General features: G+C 44.1%; 1 protein-coding gene across 1 annotated transcript in view; it reads right to left on the bottom strand.

The window, feature by feature from the left end:
* Nucleotides 1–9,071: 9,071 nt before the first annotated feature.
* ism2a (isthmin 2a) overlaps nt 9,072–23,966 on the bottom strand; it is a 51,148-nt gene continuing 36,253 nt past the window's right edge. Inside the window, exons 3-6 of the mRNA XM_041847104.2 lie at nt 21,435–21,792; nt 12,512–12,649; nt 11,752–11,820; nt 9,072–10,538 (exon numbers count right to left, since the gene is read on the bottom strand). Coding sequence (XP_041703038.2) covers nt 10,021–10,538; nt 11,752–11,820; nt 12,512–12,649; nt 21,435–21,792 — 1,083 coding nt within the window. The 3' untranslated portion in view covers nt 9,072–10,020. The remainder of the gene's footprint in view (nt 10,539–11,751; nt 11,821–12,511; nt 12,650–21,434; nt 21,793–23,966) is intronic.

The following is a 23,966-nucleotide window of genomic DNA, read 5'->3' as shown; positions in this document are numbered from 1 at the left end:
TGGGTATGACGCTACAATCTTGGCACGCCTGAATTTGGGGAGTTTCTCCCATTCTTCTCTGCAGATCCTCTCAAGCTCTGTCATGTTGGATGGGGAGCGTCGCTGCACAGCTATTTTCAGGTTTCTCCAGATATGTTAGATAGGGTTCAAGTCCGGGCTCTGGCTGGCAACTCAAGGACATTCAGAGACTTGTCCCGAAGCTACTCCTGAGTTGTCTTGGCTGTGTGCTTAGGGTCATTGTCCTGTTGGAAGGTGAACCTTCGCCCCAGTCTCAGGTCCTGAGCGCTCTGGAGGTTTTCATCAAGGATCTCTCTGTACTTTGCTCCATTCATCATTCCCTTGATCCTGACTAGTCTCCTAGTCCCTGCCACTGAAAAACATCCCCACAGCATGATGCTGCCACCACCATGCTTCAACGTAGGGATGGTGCCAGGTTTCCTCCAGACGTGACGCTTGGCATTCAGGCCAAAGAGTTCAATCTTGGTTTCATCAGACCAAATAATCTTGTTTCCCTTGGTCTGAGAGTCCTTTAGGTGCCTTTTGGCAAACTCCAAACGGGCTGTCATGTGCCTTTTACTAAGGAGTGGCTTCCGTCTGGCCACTCTACCATAAAGGCCTGATTGGTGGAGTGCTGCAGAGATGGTTGTCCTTCTGGAAGATTCTCCCATCTCCACAGAGGAACTCTGGAGCTCTGTCAGAGTGACCATCGGGTTCTTCTCCCCCAATTGCTCAGTTTGGCCGGGCGGCCAGCTCTAGGAAGAGTCTTTGTGGTTCCAAATTTCTTCCATTTAAGAATGATGGAGGCCACTGTGTTCTTGGGGACCTTCAATGCTGCAGACATTTTTTGGTACCCTTCCCTAGATCTGTGCCTCAACACAATCCTGTCTCGGAGCTCTACGGACAATTCCTTCGACCTCATGGCTTGGGTTTTGCTTTGACATGAACTGTCAACTGTGGGACCTTTTATAGACAGGTGTGTGCCTTTCCAAATTATGTCCAATCAATTTAATCTACCACAAGTGGACTCCAATCAAGTTGTAGAAACATCTCAAGGATGATCAATGGTAACAGGATGCACCTGATCTCAATTTTGAATCTCATAGCAAAGGGTCTGAAAACCTATGTAAATAAGGTATTTCTGTTTTTTAAATGGATTTGTGAAAATGTCAAAAAACCTGTTTTCACTTTGTCATTATGGGGTATTGTGTGTAGATTGATGAGGGAAAAAAATTATTTAATCAATTTTAGAATAAGGCTGTAACGTATTTTTTTTTAGAAAAAGTGAAGGGGTCTGACTACTCTCTGAATGCACTGTAAATAATATCCCCGGCACATCCACCGACCCATTCCCTTTGCTCTCCTGCTTATAGGCAAACCCCTCCCTCTGCTTATTTCCTAGAATGCAGTGTTTTCAGTCCAAACAGGGGCAGATACAGGTAGCGTTATCTTGGCCTGAACCCTCGGGCCCTCACCTTTTAGTCCTTAAGACTGGCTACAGGAGGGGCCTGCAGGGGTCATAAAGCACAAGACACACAGTAAATATTCCCCCTTTAACTCACAGAGTGTCCGATGAGCATAGTTTCTGCTTATTTCCATTGATGGAAAAACAGTATTACGGTTGAGAAAGTTTTGAAGTGTTCCGGAATCTTCCACTTCAAAGGCAAGCCCAAAGCAGAATTCCTGTTTTCATTGGAAATGAACAATATTGAGCTTCACATATAATGTGACAAATGCCTTCTAGGGTTTTTAGATGTTAATTATGAGGCCTTCACACCTTATAAGGTGATAGGATTGTCAGCGGGCAAAAAGTAATCAAAGGTTACCCATTATGTGATCTGTAAATTGCTCAAGAAAATAAAGATGTCCATATAGATTCTGTTATTTCATGAGCAAAGGAACAACAGTCCCAGTGAGACAGAGCAGAAACCTTCCACTAGAACCTAGGGCAGGGGCCCCCCTTCCAGCATTGGGGAGCATCCCGCACCCACCCTGCGTCTATCTCTATGGGCACAAGCACTGTTCATGACACACACTGTTCACACCCCTCTTGTTGGTGGAGATAATTTTGCAGGTCTCAAGCTTATTTCCTACAATTCAAAAAAAAAAAATCATGGGGTGCAAAGAAAAGTTTGCAGTTTTAAAGCTAATTTTCTTGGAATTCTATACATTTTGCCATGTCTAATGTGTATTCATGTGATATTTGAGTGACTAAAAAATTACAATATCTATGGGCTAAAAAACATAAATAAAAAACATTAGCTGAAATGGGCTAGTTGATCTGGACATTTCTGACAAATTGCACGTTGTGCATTCTACTATTACAACTTTCAAGAGTATGTTTAAAGCAGGACTGGGGGGGTGAATAACTGACCTAGGGTAACGTTGAGAGGAGGTTAAAGGGGAGGGAGGAGGCAGGTGGGTTGGAGTGTGCCTCCCCCAATATTAAGGGAGAGGGAGGGCTTTGGGGTGCATCATGGAGGAAGAACTCGGGGTGATATGGGAGCAGAGAGTGAGCGGTGGTTCTGGGGTGGATGATGGGAGGGGTGAGCTGGGGTATTATTTAGGGGAGTGATCAGTGCCCAGGGCAGCACCTGACTTGGCTGGTGTAGTGTCAGCCCTCCTCCTGGCGCAGGCATCCTAGCAATACCTAATGTGGAGGCAATTAGATTATTACAGCTCAGATGGCAGTTACATAGCCAGATGGCTATTCTGTGATAAGCTTACAAGACTCTGGAGTGCTACACTCCCTTTCTCTGCTCTATTCAAATCTCTCTCTCTCTTAGCTTGATTAAAGTTGTTCTCTCTCTTCGCTTGATTTCTCTCTCTCTTTCTCTTTCTCTCTCTCTGATTCAAAGTTGCTTTCTCTCCCTCTTCCTACATTCATCTCTCGCTTTCTCGTTTACCCTTCCCTCAGTCTCTCTCGCTCTCACTTTCTCTCTCTCATTCATAGTAAACATGAATGCCAAATGTTCTTCTTTCATTTCTATACCCTAATGATGTGTCTAACTGTTGTTGGTCTTATACAACAGGTGAGCCTGAACATAAACACCAGTGGGACTCGCAACTTGTGGCAAAGTTATATTTATTACATTTAGCAACATTTATAAGTCACAGAGAAGAATGCTGAGCAGTTGATCGATGGAGGGTAACATGGTGTGGGGTGGTGGTAGAGAGCAGTGTTTCTCAACCTTTATATACCAGTAATCAGCAAGCTATAGTCCTGCCTTTTTGGAAGAGCTCTAGATTACGGCCGGGATTCAATCCGATTCAATCTGCGTTTTGTAGACAACGCAGTTTTTAAAGGCAATGTTACCAAGTTAGTGGAGATCGCATCAAGTTAAATGCTGTAGATTTCGGCTCAATTAGAAATGACCTTTAAATGTAAAGTGCACTAACACGGATCTAGCCCGGATCGGATGGAATCTAGGCCTAACACTAGCAATTGAGAACTGATTAAATCGCTGTTAGCTAACCATCTGAGGGACTGGTTAGAAATAGTAACAGTCCACGTACTAGGGGTGTATCAATGTTCTATATCAATGGGGAAAACACTGGTATAGAGTGAACACATTCACTTTTCATGTAACAGAGACCACATTGGGGATGCTCTCAATAGTGCATCTTCATACGATTAATTTCAATAAATACTATACAAAAAATAGATCTAAGACCGGGATACAAAACATGGCACATGCAAAAAAATTACATACCCTTTACAATTAGCTATAAAAACTAAACAATTTACAAAGATGTTGGTACACTGCACTGTGTATTACATACAGTATATATTTCATTATGAGTTTGTATATACATGTACATTATTTACTTATACTTTTAAATAAAGTGCCTTTCTTAAAAGAACATATTTACAAATATGATACCATATATTTTATTTAAAAAATATTCCTGATAAAAAAGGTTTGCAACGTAAACGTTCAAATGTAAGGCCAAGACGAGACAGCTCCAAAAAGACTAAATAATTTTTCCATGACAAAAACAACAAAGAATGTTTTGAATTGAGAAACAGCATTGAAGTTGGCCAATGATAAATAGCACAATGAAACACGTTGCCAACTGCAGTGTACTAGGAACATTTCTCCCATAAACCCATGAACTTTAAAACAGATGGTTTTGCATCATCATCACCCAATTGGTTTGTAAGAAAAGTAAACACAAACAATCATTGCTGTTGTGAATTGTATAATCGTTGCACTTTATTGACTTCTCACAAGCTCTATCACCTTAACATTTCCCCTTGTTAAATATGTAAAAGGTCCAACAATGAGACAGAATCTGTAAGGTACATGGAAAAGAGTCAAGCCATTCATACTGTGCTGAGCGGATTTAACAGCGGCCATTGGAAAATAGTCAGTTTGATACTGTACAGAGACACTGTACAGAGAAAGAGAGAGAGAGGTGGCCCTGGCTTGCTTTTAAAACAATAGCACTTTGAGAATCAGGCCAAAGTCAATACTTTCTAAGAAACCGTTCCAATAGCCAGCCTTCCTTCCACCCCTCTCTCTTTTCCTCTTCTCTCTCCTTCTTTTTAGTCATTTAGCAGACGCTCTTATCCAGAGCGACTTACAGGAGCAATTAGGGTTAAGTGCCTTGCTCAAGGGCAAATTGACAGATTTTTCACCTAGTCGGCTCGGGGATTAGAACCAGCGACCTTTCGGATACTTGCACAACACTCTTAACCACTAAGCTACCTGCCACCTCCTTCTCTCCCTTTTCCTATGTAGCCATACTCAGACTAATCCTAGGCTCTTTACTCAGAGCTCCTACAGAACAGACATACACAGACCAACAGACCTCTGTCTATCTACTGCAGTGGAGGCTCCTCAGAGGAGGAGGGGGGGACCATCCTACTCAGTGATTTCATAAAAAATGAAATAGTGAAACATTATAAAAGTTATCCTTTTAAGACGAAACTATACTAAATATATTCACGTCACCAAATAACTGATTAAAACACACTGTTTTGCAATGAAGGTCTACAGTAGCCTCAACATCACTCTCTGGGGTAGCACCATGGTGTAGCCAGAGGACAGTTATTTTCCATCCACCTCTAGGTACATTGACTTCAATACAAAACCTAGGACAATGGAATAAAGTGAGCTATAAGAAATCAATCACTGCCTTTTTTTGTTGAGTGCAACAATTAAGGAGAAGCAGCAGAGAGAGAGAGCTAGCTAATGCAGCTAGCTAATTTAGTCTACACAAACACCCGGCACAAACAGAAGAATGGTATTTATGTTAGCTGTCTGGCTAAGGCTATCCAACACTGGAACTCTTCGAAGTCAAGGTAAGCTTTCGGTTTTTTAAATTTATTGCCACGAGGACCGCCGGTGTAACTGCTAATCTGCTTGCTGTACACTGTACTTCGTGATTGTAGCGGGTTTACTAATGTGTTAGTTCTAGTAGCTATGTTGACTATGACGTTAGCTAATATGGTGACAACGCAGTAGGCTGTGTTTAGTGGTTAGCGGTTACGGTATGAAGGTTTGGCTTGGAATTTTTTTTTTTGCCTGGCCACAGACAGCTGTTGTGTTGTGCACTGAAATCCACAAGTGAAGGGAAAAGGTGAGAGGAGGAGAGCGCGTAGATGTGAGAAGGAATTATACAATAAGCAAAGTGATGATTCTGTTTGTATGTGGCTGCTACGAAAGTGAACTGTGTGTGCGGGTGATCAGGGGTGTATTCATTCCGCTGATTCTGTTGAAAAACGTTTCTTAAACGGAAGGAAATGGAACGAAACGGGGATAAACCTACCTAAATTTGTCCAATAGAAACTCTTGTTTGCAACAGTTTGGACTAATGATTACACCCTAGATCAGCTAGATGCAGGCAAGAGGTATTGAATGTGTCACCTTGATTACTCCAATTTGTCTCTCGACCTGTTATAAACGTTCATTCGTAGGCTAGGTTGTAGCAACATCATGATGGATATAGGGAAAATGTGAGTATCATGTAGCCTAAACCTATTGATGTTACATTGAATGTAATACGGATGACAGTCATCCAATATGCTGTAATAGAAATAAGGCAATGCTCATAAAAAAAAAAATTGTCCTCCCTAATTTTAAATGGCACCAACCGCCACTGATCTACTGTACATAGACTAGGCCCCTCTAGCCCTTTATAAATACACACACCGTGCCTAGATGGCATTAGAAACATTCATTCAGAACCTAGAGGTCCTCTGAAAAACACACACGCTTGCACGCACACACACACACAAAAACACCACAGAGTACATTCCTAGGGCAGAGAGAGATGCTATGAGGGTCAGTGGAGGCTGCTAAGGGGAGGACGGCTCATAATAATGTCTGGAATGAGTTAATTGAATAAGTGAATGGAATTTCCACACCTACCTGAGAGCCATCAGTTATCCATATTCATTTACTCCAAAACCCCCCAACACAGTCAGAATACAGGGACTTTCCAAATGGTATTCCTTTTATGCATTACTTTTGACCGGGCCTAGGGCCCATAGGCTCTTAACAAAATTCTACAATAGCTCCATTGGAATCTTCACACTACACTGGGTTCATCTTCCATTGGGTCCAGCTGTGAAAACCCCCTGAATCCTCATGGCATTAACAGCTCAAACTCACACTGCAATTTTCAAAATCCATGTAAAACATCACAGCACAATTGAAAAATATATGGCACATGGAAACCAAACGAGGGTGGTCTGCAGTGATAGGTGGGATGGGCTGAGAGTGGCTGAGGGGTGGGATTAAAGAGCTCATGTTCGGTAATGTATTATTGTTATGTGATTGCTATATATAAAAGTACCATGTATGTCAAATCTATATGTACAATGTATGCATATGTAGCAAAAAAGCTGTAAAAACCACAAAATATATTTGTGTCCTCCAAAGAGGTGGATGGGTTAAGAAAAAAAAGAAGAAAAAAAGACAAGGCTTTGATCAGAGAATGTGGACAAATGTTGCCAGCACTGTGTCTCAACAGATGTAGAATGCATGTCATACTGCTGTTTCATCTGAGAGAATTTGAGAAAAAAAAACTTTATTCATACCAGAGGCTGTAATGCTCTTCTCATACGTTTGTCAGTGTGTCTGAGTCCAACTACTACAGCCCTCTGTGTTCTTATTGTGATTGGCATCTTGATGAATTGGGATCTCTGTGAAGTTTCCAAACGCTATTTGCTTAAATGGCTTCGATATGGCCGAGTGCAGGATGTTGAGGGAATACTGGAGGCCTGACTCTGTGTGTGTGTGTGTGTCTTTAGTGACGGGCTGATGACAACCCACAGAGAATTCCCCTATGCCAACTTGAGCCAACTATGAATGGGCATGGATGAGAGCGAGGGATAACAGAGAGGGAGAGAGAGAGAGAAGGAGAAAAGGAGCTACCAGTTCTCAGTCTCACGTCAGAATTAGACTTTCCTCCATGTTTCTTAAACGTCAAATTTAGAAGTTGTTCCAAGCATCACATTTCAAAGTGTTTAAGGTTAAGTTTAGGCATTAACTCCAAATATTTAAGGTTAGGGGTTAAGTTCAGGCATTAACTCCAAATTCTTAGATTAGGCATTAACTCCAATGGTTAAGGTAAGGTTGAAGGTTTGGGATACCCTTAAAACAAAAATATCAAAAACAACTTTCCATTGCTGGATTCAAACGTACAACCTTTGGAATCAGAGGCAGATGCTTACGCCCAATCCGCCATCCCCGTCCACAACACCATAGCAAAACCAAAACCTACTTGAAGGTAACAGTGCTCACTATTGCCCCTAGTGGCCAGTTTACACGTCATTTCCCGACATCGTCAGATGTGGATGGACGTCGAACACTGACTTGTATCACGGGTGACCTGGCTGCAAGAGGGAGAGAAAGAAAATTAGAGTATAAAAAAGAGGGAAAGGAGAGTCCCGTGTGGCTCAGTTGGTAGAGCATGGCTCTTGCAACGGCAGGGTTGTGAATTCATTTCCCACGGGGGACCAGTACGAAAAAGTACAAAGATAAGAGCATCTGCAAAATTACTAAAATGTTAAAATAAGAGAGAGAGAGTGACAGTGTGTAACCCCAAAGGTTGTGCGTTGTTTCTGCTGTTGTCATTGCAGTGTGGAGAGGGAGAGCTGTCCATCAACACTATTCTTTCAGGACGTGTTCAGCCTCAACATCTCTCAATGACACTCAGCCTGATAACCAGGGTTAGGATTAAGACCTTAAAACAACACACAGGCGACAGGACAGGGTGGAGGAGGAGGGGGAGAGGCAGCAGGTCTTGGACACCAGTAAAGGAGGGTAGGAGGGGAGAGCTCTTCAAAGGGTTCCACTGTTTACAGAGATGTCTCTCCACTTCCCCTCTGCTCAACTCCCACTCCTCTCTGGAGAAAGGACCTCCATGCATCAACTGAGCCCAGACACCCCTCCCCTCAGCCCTCTCCTGCACCTTCCCTTTTTCCTCCACCCTCACTCCATCCTCCCCCTCACCCCTAGAGAGTCCAAGTATCTCTCTCCTTTCAAGCCCCCCTACTTCTCCAATTAGTTCTCCCTCTCTACCGCCCCACCCGCACCTCTACGAGTGTCTCTCAGAGTGTCAGGCGAGTGTCTCGGGTTGTGAGGAGTGCGACGCCGTGACTTGTTAACAGGCGAGAAAAGGAAAACATCTCAATACGATTCAATTATGGTTCAGATTAAATGATGGAGCAATCCTTAGGAGGAAAACAAGCAGTGTGTCTGTCGATGAGAGAGAGAGACCTTCAAGGCCTGGTTTCCCCCAAGATTAGCTAACCATGACCCAGTGCAACTTTATCTCACAGAGCATTACGGGCCAAATGGCTCTGGTGGATGAGTATCTGGTCCTCTGATACTGGATATGACTGGATGAAGAACACAATAGATTTCTAGGGGTCAAAATCTCCAAAGAAATATGTGGCTTGACATGAAATAAGACAGTAAGAAAAGCACAAGGCATCTTGGGGCTGTGTTTGATCAGTCTGGGGTTGTTTTTTGTTTTTGTAGACAGACAGACAGACAGACAGAGAGAGAGAAAGTCAGACAGAGAGATAGAGAGAGATTGAGAGAGAGAGAAAGGGGAGATAGAAAGGAGGGAGAGAGAAAGGAGGGAGAGAGAGGTGGATAGAAAGAAGACAGAGATGAAGAGAGAGAGCTTCAAGTCTAAGACAAACAACAACCAACATTCTGTTTAGAATTCATCCCCATTTTAGCAGCTTGACAGGAATTCCTTTCATGAGACATCAAAGTCTTTGAGTAAATACAATACAGGCCCAATATGTGTCCAATAAATACACTATCCATGTTCCTCCATGCTCCCTCAGGGGTTCTAGAACAGCCCATGGCAACCACTGAGCCATCCCATCTCCCTGTACCCATCCCTTTTCTCAATAGCAGCAGCACATGTGAGTCTATGGGTGTGGAGGGTTGGGGGGTGTCAGAGAGAACTAGGACCATCTCATTGCAGTCTCTCCCTCTTTAAACTTTTACAAACCAGTGGGGTTTTTTCTTCTTTTTTGAGTGTAGCCCAAAAAAACGCTCTCCAAAATCTGGACTTTCACAAGCAATAAATTACCAGTTTTTTTTTTCTCTTCCCGTAACGCCATAGTAAGTCATCCATGGGAAAGCATATTCCAATTCGCCGGTGGATTCTGATGAGTCATCCAATGAGGAAATGCTTGATGGTGATGATGTCATAACAATGTGCCATTAAGATGTGACGCTCATAGAGTTTTCCCACGTACCCCAGATAAGAGTATTCAACTTGACTCCATTTCGGATGGGTGGCTACCAGGTTGCCTGATTGGAGAAATGTACAATTTTGGTCTACACTAAACTCTGTGCCACAATGTGACCAAACACTGAATAAGGGGGAGGGGATATCCAGGTCTCCTTTCATCCAAAGCAACTGATAGTTAACACAATATATTCAGTATGTGACCCATGCCAGAATCCAATAGAGCCTTTGGAACCACGTGTCTCTCTCCCCCCTCTCTCCCCATTCAGGATCTCAGTACTCCTCCCCTCTCCTCCCTCAGTACTCCCGGGCCTCCTCTAGCTCAGCCTGGTACACGTCCTCTGGGGGGTTGTGGGCACACTGCAGCCCGTTGTTGGGCGGCCTCACCGAGTGGAAGCGGCTCCAGTCCCCTTTACACAGGATCCAGGGCAGCACGTCCACTTTGTAATGCAGCTCCGGTGAGAACTCCGTACTGATGAGATTTGGCGCGCCCGCCCCTTTCCCCCGTGTGATCAGTTTCATGTGGTCATCGTAGCAACAGTGCTGCGCGGCCAGCGTGGTGCTGTCGAAGGAGAGCATGGAGCGTGTGCAGAAGCGAGCGGAGGGCTTGTAGATGTCCAGCCGTTCTTTGGGGCCGGAGGCATCACGCCAGCGGTAGGTCTTACGCAGCGTCTTGTCGAAGATGTTGACGGCGCTGTAGACGGCCTCGGACGGGAAGGAGCAGGGGCAGCTGGGTAGTTCAGTCAGCACCTGGTGGAGGTACTTCTGGAGAAAGTCGTTCTTACAGCTCAGCCACTTCTCACAGCTGTCCACGTCTGGGGAGGAGATCAATCATATAGGAGTCAACAGATGATTAATCAACTATCAATCAATAACACAACAGTCAGTAGGCCATCGATAAGGATCAATCAATGATCAGCAGCAATCAATTAACTATCAATAAGCACAGAAACATACACTGTAAGCACCTGCTACTATAAGTGATGCACACATATAGAGTTGAATCATAGCTTGAGGCACACACAAAGCATGAACTTTCGCACAAATCACCCATCGACATTGATGCATGATTTATGTGAAACATCACATTTTCAATGCGTATATTTAAAACATTTGGATTCTGACCATATTTAGTACATTTTCCAGGATATAGAATATATACAGTGTATACACCCATGAAATTATCTACTACAATGAATGATTCATCTATCTATAGTAAGTGTATTAAAGAGTGAACGCAGCTATAATCAAACGCTCTCTTTCAACAGCTCAGGTTTTGGCCATAATAAAAAGATTACTTTCGGGGAGGATTATATGTTACAGCATTGGTAACCCTGAGGAAACCAGAGAGAGACTTTCCAAGCATAAAGGAGTGATTTCAGCGTGTTAAAGCCCTTTACTTTGAACCGGGGGCCTGCAAAGCTCTCAAAGATGATGGAGAGCAAATGAGAGCGGGTTGAAAAACACAGCGACAGCCATACTCGGTGCTAGAGAATAAAATGTTGGAGGCTGCGGTCAAGTTGGAACCTATTCATTATAAACATTTATGTTCCGTAGTGGATTGGGGAAAGAACAAAAAAAAACTTCTGACACTTTATCTTGTTATGTTTTCGTTGCGCATTCTTTGTTATTTTTGCCCAGAGTGAAAAGAGCTATCCCTTTTCACTGGCCTGTGCCAGACGTAGGGAGAGCAATAAAAGACAAACTAAAAAGCAATTCAAACATTTCTTGGAGGAACAGTTGGGTTTTTCATGTGCTTTGCAACAATCTCAGTGGAGCAATCCTTAACGCGATGGAGGGAGGGAAAATTCTGATTACCCCAACTGGACTCATAGTTTCTCTATGATTGGTGCCCCAGTAGAGCAGTTTAAACCTCCCTAAACGGAACAGACCATTAAGGCCCCCCAAATACTAGAACGGGCCATGTTGGCTACAGAAAATGGGTACACAGCCACACACACACGTACTCACACACACAAACACACACACACACACAAACTTGTCATATACACATTGCAATAAACATACTTGTGTCGAGGGAGTCAGTGCCATTTGTTGTCTCCAGAGGTATCCGCTCAGTCACTGCGAACAGGTCATCTACAGAGAGAGGGGACACTGGTTAGGAAACCTGCTGAATGGATAGCCTCATACTGTAGGCAAAGGGAAAAAATGGTTTCTGAGTAGCCGTTGATATGTCTAGGGTGACTGTCTATGCCCCCCCCCCACACACACACACACACACACACACACACACACACACACACACACACACACACACACACACACACACACACACACACACACACACACACACACACAGACACACACCCTCCTGGGTAGCAGTACAAGCCTTCATTGAGAGTTTTAAAACAGACATGGAGCTGTGTCCACACCAGGACTCTGCAGGAGGGCAACAGAACAGGCAGCTCACTTCTAAACACACTAACAGGAATCAACATCATGTTTGTCCAAGTCCCAACTGTACTGATCTAAAGAGCCCTGTACCGGAAGCATCAGGCAGACCTATTAGGAAAAGCCTAATGGTACGATCACTGTACAAGATACACAAGCAACTGATCACTAATATGTGAAAAGCTGGATACGTTTTAGCCTATTGCTTTAACACGTATAAAGTCCTTTGAAATCAGTGATCGTTAAGGAAAGGAGGCACATAGAGGATGCTATTTGGAACTACTGGGAACCAACCAGAGACAGGTAAGGTCTGATGACATCACACAGCCAGGAGACACGGCCATTGTTGATGACATCACACAAGTGTCTCTCTCACCTGGGCATCTGTCCAGGTCGCAGGTCCGGGACTCGGTCGCCGTGCACGCGTAACCACAGGAACGGATACGTTTCTGGTTGCCGTGACCACATGTGACGCTGCACGGCGACCAGTCGCTCCACTCCTCCTCCTCATACTCTGAGATGGAGGGATGGAAACAAAACAAAGGGGTATATTAGAGGAGTGCGGTATGTCTTTGAAGTGAGCCTAGTGAATTCCTCACCCAGCTGGTGAGTGTTATGCAATAAAGCAGCAACGACCAAACATGTTTGAAGCTACAGTAGAGCGGTCTGTCAGCTCTAACATGCATACATACGCCTTCTTCAATGTGCTGGTTGTGGCAGGAGCAACGGAGTATCTTAGTATCTCAGGAACAACATAGAACAAAGTAGAAACCAGGAACACCCGTGTCTTGGAGCAGACCAAAAGACCAAACTTCAAAAAGCTGAGAAGGCTTTAAAGAGGAATGAGAGTCTTTTTCATAAAGCTGTAGCTAGTGGCTGTCATTAACTTCACTAAGGCTGTAGCTAGTGGCTGTCATTAACTTCACTAAGGCTGTAGCTAGTGGCTGTCATTAAATTCACTAGGGCTGTAGCTAGTGGCTGTCATTAAATTCACTAGGGCTGTAGCTAGTGGCTGTCATTAAATTCACTAGGGCTGTAGCTAGTGGCTGTCATTAAATTCACTAGGGCTGTAGCTAGTGGCTGTCATTAACTTCACTAGGGCTGTAGCTAGTGGCTGTCATTAACTTCACTAGGGCTGTAGCTGGTGGCTGTCATTAACTTCACTAGGGCTGTAGCTGGTGGCTGTCATTAACTTCACTAGGGCTGTAGCTGGTGGCTGTCATTAACTTCACTAGGGCTGTAGCTGGTGGCTGTCATTAACTTCACTAGGGCTGTAGCTGGTGGCTGTCATTAAATTCACTAGGGCTGTAGCTAGTGGCTGTCATTAACTTCACTAGGGCTGTAGCTAGTGGCTGTCATTAAATTCACTAGGGCTGTAGCTGGTGGCTGTCATTAACTTCACTAGGGCTGTAGCTGGTGGCTGTCATTAACTTCACTAGGGCTATGATATGGCGCTTTAGAAAAGTGTTTCTCAATCCTGGTCCTGGGGACCCAAAGGAGTGCACATTTTGGTTTTTGCCTTAACACACCCTGATTCTAATCAAAGGCTTGATAATGAGTTGCTTATTTGAATCAGGTGTGTTAATGATAGGACCGGGAATGACAAACACTAGTCTAGGACCTACTTTAGCTAGTTCCACTGTATGATATCTATAACAGAGATAACCGTACCTGCTATAGACATACTTTTTTGAATCTTTACTAATGACCTGCCACTGGCTCTGAGTAAAGCCTGTGTGTCTATGTATGCTGATGACTCAATCTCCACAAAATAAAACAGAAACTGTACCTGCTATATTCTGATCTAGGACCTGTCAAATAAAGTGAATCTCCTTATCAGAAACAGACACCAACCTGCTATATTCTGATCTAGGACCTAAAGTGAATCTCCTTATCAGAGACACCCTCTGTACCTGCTATATTCTGATCTAAGACCTGTCAAGTAAAGTGAATCACCTTAACAGAGACAGACACCAACCTGCTGTAAACTGATCTGGAATCTGTTTGTCTCTGTCTCAGTGAGACTCCATCCCACCGCCAGAGACGCTTAACTGCTCCCCTCAGTTTCCACACAGAAGTTAATGACGCGTGAATTAATATTGCATATTTTTCAGGAAAGTATAATCTCGCTAATGATCAGGATATTGGGCCAGTTGGCAGGCTAGGGTGTGTGTGTGTCTGTCTGTGTGTGTGTGTGTGTGTGTGTGTGTGTGTGTGTGTGTGTGTGTGTGTGTGTGTGTGTGTGAGCATGCATGTCTATGTACCAGTGTGTGTGTGTGTGTGTGTGTGTGTGTGTGTTTGTGCATATGTGGACGTGTGTGTGCCATTGTGCATGTGTGTGGGTACGCATGCGGGCATGTGCATTTGCCAGCGTGTGTGTGTTTCTCTTGGTTGTAATAAATATGTCAATGGCAAATTCAGCAGCTTACAGCAGAGTGAACAGAGCCAAGACAAACAGTGCCCCAGGACAGCTAGCCCTGTACTAGGCTAGCTAATAGGTTTTCTGTTTCTGTAATGAACAATCAGTTCTTTCCCCATGTTAAAAAGATGACAGACTCAGTGGAGGGATGGAGGAAGAGAGAAAAGAAGGAGAGACGCAGGAAAGAGAGAGACAAACAGCGAGGGAGAGCAATGGAAAAGATGAAGAGATAGAGAGGGAGAGGGTGACAATGGAAGAGAAAGGGCAAGTGGAAGAAGATGGACAGAGGGACACATGCTAGGTAGGACAAAGGGAGAGTTGGCGCAAAAGCAGAGCCAGAAAGAACATACTCAATAAAGTGATCAAGGGATGGAGCGAGAGAGAAGAAAGGAGAAAAATGAGAAGAGAAGAAAAGGAGATTAGTTCATCCAGCCTCCTGCTGCCTCTCCTCCAGTTAATATGTTTTTGGCTCGTTGCCGTTGGTTGCTAGTTTGGGGCTAATTGTGAGCTCTGGGCCTGGTGTTGAATGAGATGGAGCCTTCTCCTGTTGGCAGACTACAGTGTGTGTGTGTGTCTTGAAGGAGCCTTCTCCTGTTGGCTGGCCAAGTAAAACAACACAGAGGTGTGGATGACATGCTGCACTCCTCCACTCACTAACACTAATCCTGGAATGCTCTGTAGTCTCTGTAGCCACACACACTCACACACACACTCACACACACACACACTGTCTCTCTTCCCGTCTTGTTCTTCTTTCTTTCATTCTGTTTCCTTCTCCCTCTTCCTCCTTGTCATCCCTCTCTCCCTCTCTCCATGTCGCTTTCTCTAAATAAACCCAACTCCAACTCTCCCTTTCTCGCTCTCTTCTTTTAGCCATCCTCTGCTCAACACACAAGATGGATTTGTATGCTAAGGGTGTGACAAAACTAAGCACATAACATACATTATCGGTTCCTTAAATGTACAGTGCCAAATATAAACAAATAAGGTCTCCTTTATGGAACTAAGTACTGTGTACACATTTAGACAGCCATTTCATGACCTGCACAACATATAGTCATTTAGCGGTCGGTTTGATGTACAGCACTGAGTATACAAATGTAACTGCTTATTACTGTAAGTAGAGCCCACATGAAGATGGTGGGAGTGGGTTTGATCTAACAGATCTAGAAGTGTGTGTGTGTATTTGCGTGCCTGCATGCGCTTGTGTGTGTGTGTATGTGTGTGTGTGTTGACATCATTGCAGTGGTAATACTGTAATCACAGGCTAAGGGCTGGGTGGAAGACCTGACCACACAACAACACCACAAGCACTCTCAAAGTATGCTGGGAGAACAGTGCGAGAGAGGGATAGAGATTTTGGGGAAGGGAAGAGTAAATTAAGCTTGCCGTTAAAAAGAGGGCCCCACTAGCCCCTCAACAAAACACCAGCCCTCCCTCCTCCACCGCCTGAAAGCCTGTGCTCCCCCCCTCTCTGCTGTCTAATTGAACACAAATAAATATTAGTTGATTGGCCAGGGGTTTGTGAGGAGACACCATTCCACCATTACCCTGAGGTTCAAATGCCTGCGCTATCCCATGGACCAGCGTCAACTACAAAGGACACACACACACACACTTCAAAGGACACACACAATGGCCTGATGGTTGAGCGCTCACTTTCTCATTCCCTCCCTGAGCCTGGCCTCATGCTCTCCATCTCTTTCTTTCTCCCCCTTTCATTTCTCCAGTCCACTAGCTTTATCTTTCGCCCTGTTATTATCTGACCTGTATTCTCTCATATCTTGTCTTTTATTTAATTTTTTTGTGACATTATTATTATAATTATTAATTTTTTGCTAGGGGGGTAACAGGTACATTATCCATTTCAAATCAGAAATGTATAAAACCAGTACCACTCAAAAAACAAAAAAAACATTCAGAAATGCATAGAGTTTAATAATACATAATACATTCAGTGTAAACAGGAAAACAAAACAAAAAAGAAGTGGGCCTCCACCCCCAACCTCCCATCCCATTCCAACATGTCTCCATCCAACCCCCCCACCACCCAGACAATGGCTGCCTGTCTGCTGTGGATACGAGAATAGTAATAATCTATCAGAGCTCTTTCGGCAGAGCGCTACCGACAGAGCAGAGCCGTAGCACTGTTGGCTGACTGGTCTCACTTAGAGGTGACTGCCTACTGATCAGGTTAACAGCATTAGAGGGCTGTTAGCTAGTCTGGTGGCTAACTGCTACTGTCAGAGAGAGAGAGAGAGAGAGAGAGAGAGAGAGAGAGAGAGAGAGAGAGAGAGAGAGAGAGAGAGAGAGAGCGAGAGAGAGAGAGAACACTAAAACAACCAACCAAACACGTGGAACACAGAGCCAGAGCCAAGAACTGAAGCTCTTCCAGAAGGCTTAATGAATGAGCTTGAGGATTGACAAGCAGAGTTCAAGGTTCAGACAGATTATAACTACCTGAGGTGAATTAAGGTCTTCCGAAAATGTTCCTACCTTCATCATTGAATGCTGATCCACATGCTGATCCACATATTAACATAGTTAGCTATAGTTATCCCTGGAAGGGACGGGAGAGGATAAGGAAAGGCTTTAACGAGTAGTAGACATCAAGTCTGTAAGAGCATGTCTTTGGCAGTTTTCACTATAAAGATCAACCTTCTTAGATGTCTTATAATGGGACATAATGACCATCAAAAGCAGCATTTCTAAAGAGGCTAACCTACAGGCCTACAGTATACAATATCAAGTTTATAGTAAGTTAGTTCTTGATCTTTAAGTTCTTGGAACGTAAATCCAAATCTCTAGGATGTCAACAAACACCTCTAATTGTCTCCCCAGTAGACAGTAGGTCTAAACATTCAACAATCTAATCATCTTTCATACCATGAACATGACTTTATCCAAGGTGAACACAGTACACCTCACAAGTCCAGCCTGTTCCTCCCTCTCCCTGGCTGACTGTTTACAACTGATAGGCATCAGAGAGGTGAGGGAGGGAGAGTTTGGAAGACTCAGGGAGGGAGGGAGGGAGGGAAGGAGGTAGAGAGGGAGGGAGTTGACATGTTTATGTAGGACCTTGAGAGAACAGCCTCTAATCATAAATCATGTCGGAGGAACAGAGGGTAAGGCAGAGGGAGATGGAGGGGGGAGAAAAGGAGAGACAGAGTGGGGACGGAGGCCCGTATTGCTGTCTCTGAACCCTGCGGAGGAAACTGTCAGGACCAAGACAGCTCGCCACATACATGCCCTGACCCCTGACCCCTGACCCCAGAACCATACACAAACACCAGCCCTCTCTCAGATTTGTGATCAGATAAGGGACACCAAACAAACAGGAGGAACCCTCTTCTACAATAGAAAGGTACAGTAACAATACACAAGCCATACATTCTCTTAGAAACCTTATCTAACCATTGTCGAAGAAACTAAAGGGCCAAAACTTCTGCTTCCTGTGGGGTGTTTTAAAAAGGTGTCTTTTTAAGAGGATGTTATTTACATTTACATTTAAGTCATTTAGCAGACGCTCTTATCCAGAGCGACTTACAAATTGGTGCATTCAACTTAGGATAGCCAGTGGGACAACCACATCTTGATCACAGTAAGTACTTCAAATAAGCAGCTGTGAGCAAAGTCAGTGCAATCAGCGACAACTACATCTCGATCACAATAAGTACATTTCTTTAAACAAGTCAGTGCTAGCAGGTGAAATGAACATAGTGCCCTCGTTTGAGTGTAGGGTCTGATCAGAGCCTGAAGGTAAGGAGGTGCCGTTCCCCTCACAGCTCCGTAGGCAAGCACCATGGTTTTGTAGTAGATGCGAGCTTCAACTGGAAGCCAGTGGAGTGTGCGGAGGAGTGGGGTAACGTGAGAGAACTTGGGAAGGTTGAACACCAGACGGGCTGCAGCGTTCTGGATAAGTTGCAGGGGTTTAATGGCACAGGCAGGGAGCCTAGCCAACAGCAAGTTGCAGTAATCCAGACGGGCGATGACAAGTGCCTGGATTAGGACCTGTGCCGCTTTCTGTGTAAGGTAGGGTCGAATTTGCAGTGCATCGTCCAGGTAGGTTGTGGTGCTACACATTGGTACACATTGGTACACATTGGGTGTTTTGCAAATTGGAGCACGGGAGGGTAGGAGTATGAGTCCAAATCAAAGCATGTGAAAAGGAGCTCGGAGGGCACTTCTCGGATGTATACTCTGTTTGTATATATTTTGAAGCATACATCGATGCAAGCTGCAACCGAAAGTATGCACAGAAATATGAAGCAACCACGTAAAAAATTATGTCAAATGAATTGAAATCAATGGCCATTATTTGAGCTGAAGCGAGAGAAAATAAACTCTGACTTCAGAATGACATGTTGCCCATTCACATCTCATATGTTTCCTGACTACATTATTTGATCTTGATACGTTAAAAAATACATTCTGTGTTAATTTTAGCATGTTTACCTGCCTACAATCAAATAAAATCTAATTGTATTGGTCACATACACGTATTTAGCAGATGTTATTGCGGGTGTGTGCAGATGCTAGCCATGTCGTCCAAAAAGTTATACTTTTGAATCATCTGTCCATATAACGTTGTTACAAGAGTCTTGATGATCATCCAGGTGCTTTTTGGCAAACTTGAGCCAACTTTTTGGATGAGATGGGTCCCATTATGCCTGGCGAAAACCAAACACTGCATTCCACAGTAAGAACATCATACCAAAGGTCAAGCATGGTGGTGGTGGTGTGATGGTTTGGGGATGCTTTGCTGCCTCAGGACCTGGACGACTTGCCTTAATAGAAGGAACCATGAATTCTGCTCTGTATCAGAGAATTCTACAGGAGAATGTCAGACCATCCGTCTGTGAGCTGAAGCTGAAGCGCAGCTGGGTCATGCAGCAAGACAATGATCCAAAACACACAATCAAGTCTACATGAAAATTGCTAAAAAGCAACAAATTGGAAGTTTTGGAATGGCCTAGTCAAAGTCCAGACCTGTTGTGTTATTTGTTCACTTATGTTCCCTTTATCTAATATTAGGTTTTGGTTGAAGATCTGATAACATTCAGTATCACAAATATGCAAAAGTAGAGAAAATTAGAAAGGGGGCAAATACTTTGTCCACTTTGACAAACATGTTTAGTCAGCACAGAAGAAGCTACACCCGAGGAAAGCTCAATTAATCCAACTGGCGTTATATAAGAAGATTTCAGGGAGAATTGAATGATTACTCAGGAAGTTCCACAGAGCATCAAGGAGGCTGCAACTCTTTTGAAAAGGTAAGATTGAAACAATCTAGCTGGTTGTTTTTTATCAAAATCTTGCTTTAGTGTGTTGGGCACTGTCCATGGTGCTGATAGAGTACAGCGGAGATTTCGTGCCATTGAACCTGTCATGTCTTGGTCAAAAGCATTTGAACTTATATATTTATTTTGGTATAGCATGATATCAGCAGAATTCAATGTAACTCCAATGCAAGAACCCAAATGACACGCCTGGGTATAGCTACATATCGGTATGATTCATCATAGAAATAGATACATTCTATTTTGGTTTTCTTGGTAGCCTATTGGTTTTCGTTGCTGTAAATTGAACTGTATGTATTGGAAACGTGTTTATGGTAGGCTGGCATTGCTTAATTGATTACATAGGTCGAATTTGATTCACAGAAGTGTATTGTGCCATATCAAAGCGTGTTGCTGAACTCATGAGCGAGTGGCTTGATTTTCCATGTTTGAAGCGGGCCTGTATAGGCCTATTTATTTGGCAAGACAGCTGTGCTAGCACATCTCACTATAGTAGGCTGTAGGCTATGTTTTGGTTATTTGGATCTCCATTCGCCTTTTGTTTACTACGTTTGTTTACTGTTAATGTAACTAGCCAAAATATAGATTTTGTCATTCCTTTATCGATCTGTTATTTTGTTAACTAGGTCTACTACTTGGTACCGCTGTTTTGTTCATTCGCATTTGCAGTTGTGTCTGTATTGTAAGCCAAACTGCAATTCAGTATTTTGTTTGCATGCATGAATAACTAGGCTACTACTTTCAGCATTTAGTTAGCATTATTTTGGTATGACAGCTGTGTGCACAGCTGCATTCACATAGGGCAATTCATCTATTACAAACAGCCTATCTATCTTGTAGCCTATATTCATTACCAGGGCCTTTTCCATTGTGCTGATACAGCGCAGCAGAGACAGGCTACAGATTTCAAAAGCACTCAATGATCTCAGAGTCTAGGCATTTTAACTTTATGTTTATTGTCGTATAAGTAGAATTCAATATAATTCCAATGCAAGAACCCCCCCAAAATTGTCCCCTTCGCCTATTTCAACTGCCCCCCTAGTCACTTTATTCTGGTGCCAGGACTGAGCCCATAGTAAGTCAATAGGGCTAACTGGCTAACTTCTACTGTTAGCTAGCTAGATAGCCACGAAGAATTGGCAGCTAGCTACCCACGAAGAATTGATATCTACCTTGCATAACATTAGTTTCATGTAATTTTTGCCTGTTTAACTATCTGGCTAGCTAGATTATAACAATTCACATACAGCTAGCTGATAATTATGAAGTAAAATGTTTGCTTTGTGAATATCTTGTTCCATCTTGTTGCCATTGTGTATGTCCAGGTGCAGCGTGAGGTAATACACTAAGGGGAGTGTGAGTGCTTGTCAAATGTAATGTTTTATGCGTTTTCCACACTCTCGTCCTCACAAGAACATACTCAAGAGAACATCCTCGGAGAATGCACTTGGAGCATGAGAGTGTGGAGCACGGTAGTATGCATATTGAGAAACACCCATGATTCTGCTGAATTGTTCCTTCTTTATCTGTCATTTCATGATAATTACAACAACAAAAACATTAAATCATAAAAAACTTACCGTAGTTCTCCTTGGAGTCCCATCCCTTATTGCTGCTCCAGTGGCTGCCCCAGCCGCCCCCCACCCCTGTCCCCACCCCAGTCCCCCCAGTCCCACTAAGCACAGGACCCTGCTCCTCAGGGTCATAGTTATAGTCCTCTGTGGGCTGCTCCTGTTCCTCCAGGCTGGCCCTGCTGCCAGGCCCGCTCTCAGTCTCAGCCTGGTCTGGGTACTCCCAGAACAGGGGCCAGAACAGCTTCTTGTGGCCCAGCCACTCCTCCGATGACAGGGACCAGTCGTTGCGGCCCCCCTCCCCCCCCTCCTTGGCCAGGTCCATCTCCATCTCCGTCTGTGGGTCCTCCACCACCTCGATGGTCACCTGGTGGTGAGGGGAGAGAGAACAAGAGAGACAGAGAGACAGAAAGACAGAGAGAGAGCGAGAGAGAAAGAAAGAGAGAAAGAAAGAGAGAGACAGAGAGACAGAGAGAGCGTGAGAGAGAGAGAGAGAGAGAGAGAGAGAGAGAGAGAGAGAGAGAGAGAGAGCAAATACACTATGAAAGAGATTGGTATTTTGTGAGCTATAGGTTTAAAATTAAATACTTTTTTCAACGCCTTGAACAACATGCCAATGCCAAACACACATGGCTTTTGCACCCTTCTCAACATGTGTGTACTAATTAAATACTAATTCAAGTGATAATCCCAGGTCTCCAGTCCTCCTTTCATGGATAAAATATTGCATTCTGTGAAATCACAAGTGAATAATGTGAAACCTTTATAAAAGTTAACCTTTCTACAACTGGGAATAGAGGGTGTGATTTCACACTTCACAATTATCCTCAGCAAATTGTAACAAAATCATAGAGTAAATTGCCTCTGGACCAGACCTGTTGCCAAGAGTAACATTCAACACAATTGCTTGTGTAATCTTATGGAGTCTTACAGGCAGCATCCCAAATGGCACACTATTCCCTATATAGTGCACTACTTTTGACCAGGACTGATAGTAATGCACCATATAGGGAGTAGGGTGCCATTTGGGGCGCAGGCAGGTGTCACAGACTCTGGTGCGGTTGATGGCCAGTAATTATTGAACACACAGTACTTTCCCAGATGATGGTAAAACAGCCATGACTGTAGAGTAATACTGATAACACATCACATACACTGGCCACAAAACTGCTTCTGTAACTGTAGTCACAGCAATCGAAGGCAGGCTAGCAACGGTATGAAGGGAATGCAACAGAAGTTAAAGAAACTATAGCAATAGGAAAACAACCCTTCCAGTACTGTATGTGGTATGTACTTCCTGGTGAAAATATGACTAGGACCAGGTGTTTTTCCTGACCACATGACCTCACAAGGAAAAACTCTGGGTCCTAGTTATACCGGCAATAACAACTAGAGACCAGATGTTTCCATAGTCATGCCACGTGTTCAGGAAAAACTCCACTGTCCACTGTCCACTAGCATTACCATTCCACTACCGTTACCATTCCACAAGCATTACCATTCCATTAGCATTACCATTCCACTAGCATTACCATTCTACTAGCATTACCACTCCATTAACATTCCACTAACATTGCCATTCCACTAACATTACCATTCCAGTAACATTACCATTCCACAAACATTACCATTCTATATACTAACATTACTATTACCAACATACTGCTTCTACTGTAAACAACCTAACATCTACAGCATCAGCCCCAGACGGTCAACAATGTAAGGGCAAAAAAAAACATCTTCCAAACATTGTAAAGAAAAATAAACAACCCCCTTCCACCCCCGTCTGACAACATGGTCTGTTCCGCCCCAGCCCTGTTGCCTTGGTACCAGTCTGATGTCTTATCTGAACCCACTGGATTCTTGGGACGAACCAACCAGGGTACTGAGGGAAGCGGGTGTGTAGGTAGGTAGGTTTGTAGACAGCGTGTCCAGGCACATGTGATGAAGGGAGAAGGAGGGAAGGTGGTTGGGGAAGTAGGGAATGGACAGAGGAAGCTGGAGAGATGGAGGGAGGTAGAGGACAGTGCGGAAGAGTGAAAAGGGATGGCGGGAGCGGGGGAGTTAGACTGAGAGCATGGTAGAGTGGGGGTGTAAAGGGAGGTGTATAGGTAGAGGGAGGGAGAAAGCAGGATAGAGAGGGATAGAGAAGCGAGGTGGAGTAGGGGAGTGATAGAAGGAGTGAGGAGTGGGATAGGGGTGTGTGGTGGTAGAGAGGAGAGGGAGGGAGGGGTAGCTAGAGATGGAGGAAGCAAGATAGAGGGATAGGGGATAGACTGATAGACTACCTCCCTGTCCCTGCCACGAGCCCGCAGGTCCAGACAAAGGCATGGTTGTTTATGCTTCTGCTAGTAGTTACCATCTGATGGCTGCTACAACTGTTTATAAAGACAACCCACTGGCTAAAGACACAGATTAGGACGGTGAGTCATGGCTACTAGTCTTATGCTTCTCAGACCCTTAGCATCATTTTTCTCTCCCTCTCCCTCTCCCCCTCTCCCTGTCTCTCTCTCTCTCTCTCTCTCCCTCTCCCTCTCCCTG

The sequence above is a fragment of the Coregonus clupeaformis genome, chromosome 34 (assembly GCF_020615455.1).
Source record: "Coregonus clupeaformis isolate EN_2021a chromosome 34, ASM2061545v1, whole genome shotgun sequence".
NCBI lineage: Eukaryota > Metazoa > Chordata > Actinopteri > Salmoniformes > Salmonidae > Coregonus > Coregonus clupeaformis.
This window is presented reverse-complemented; position numbering and strand designations above follow the sequence as displayed.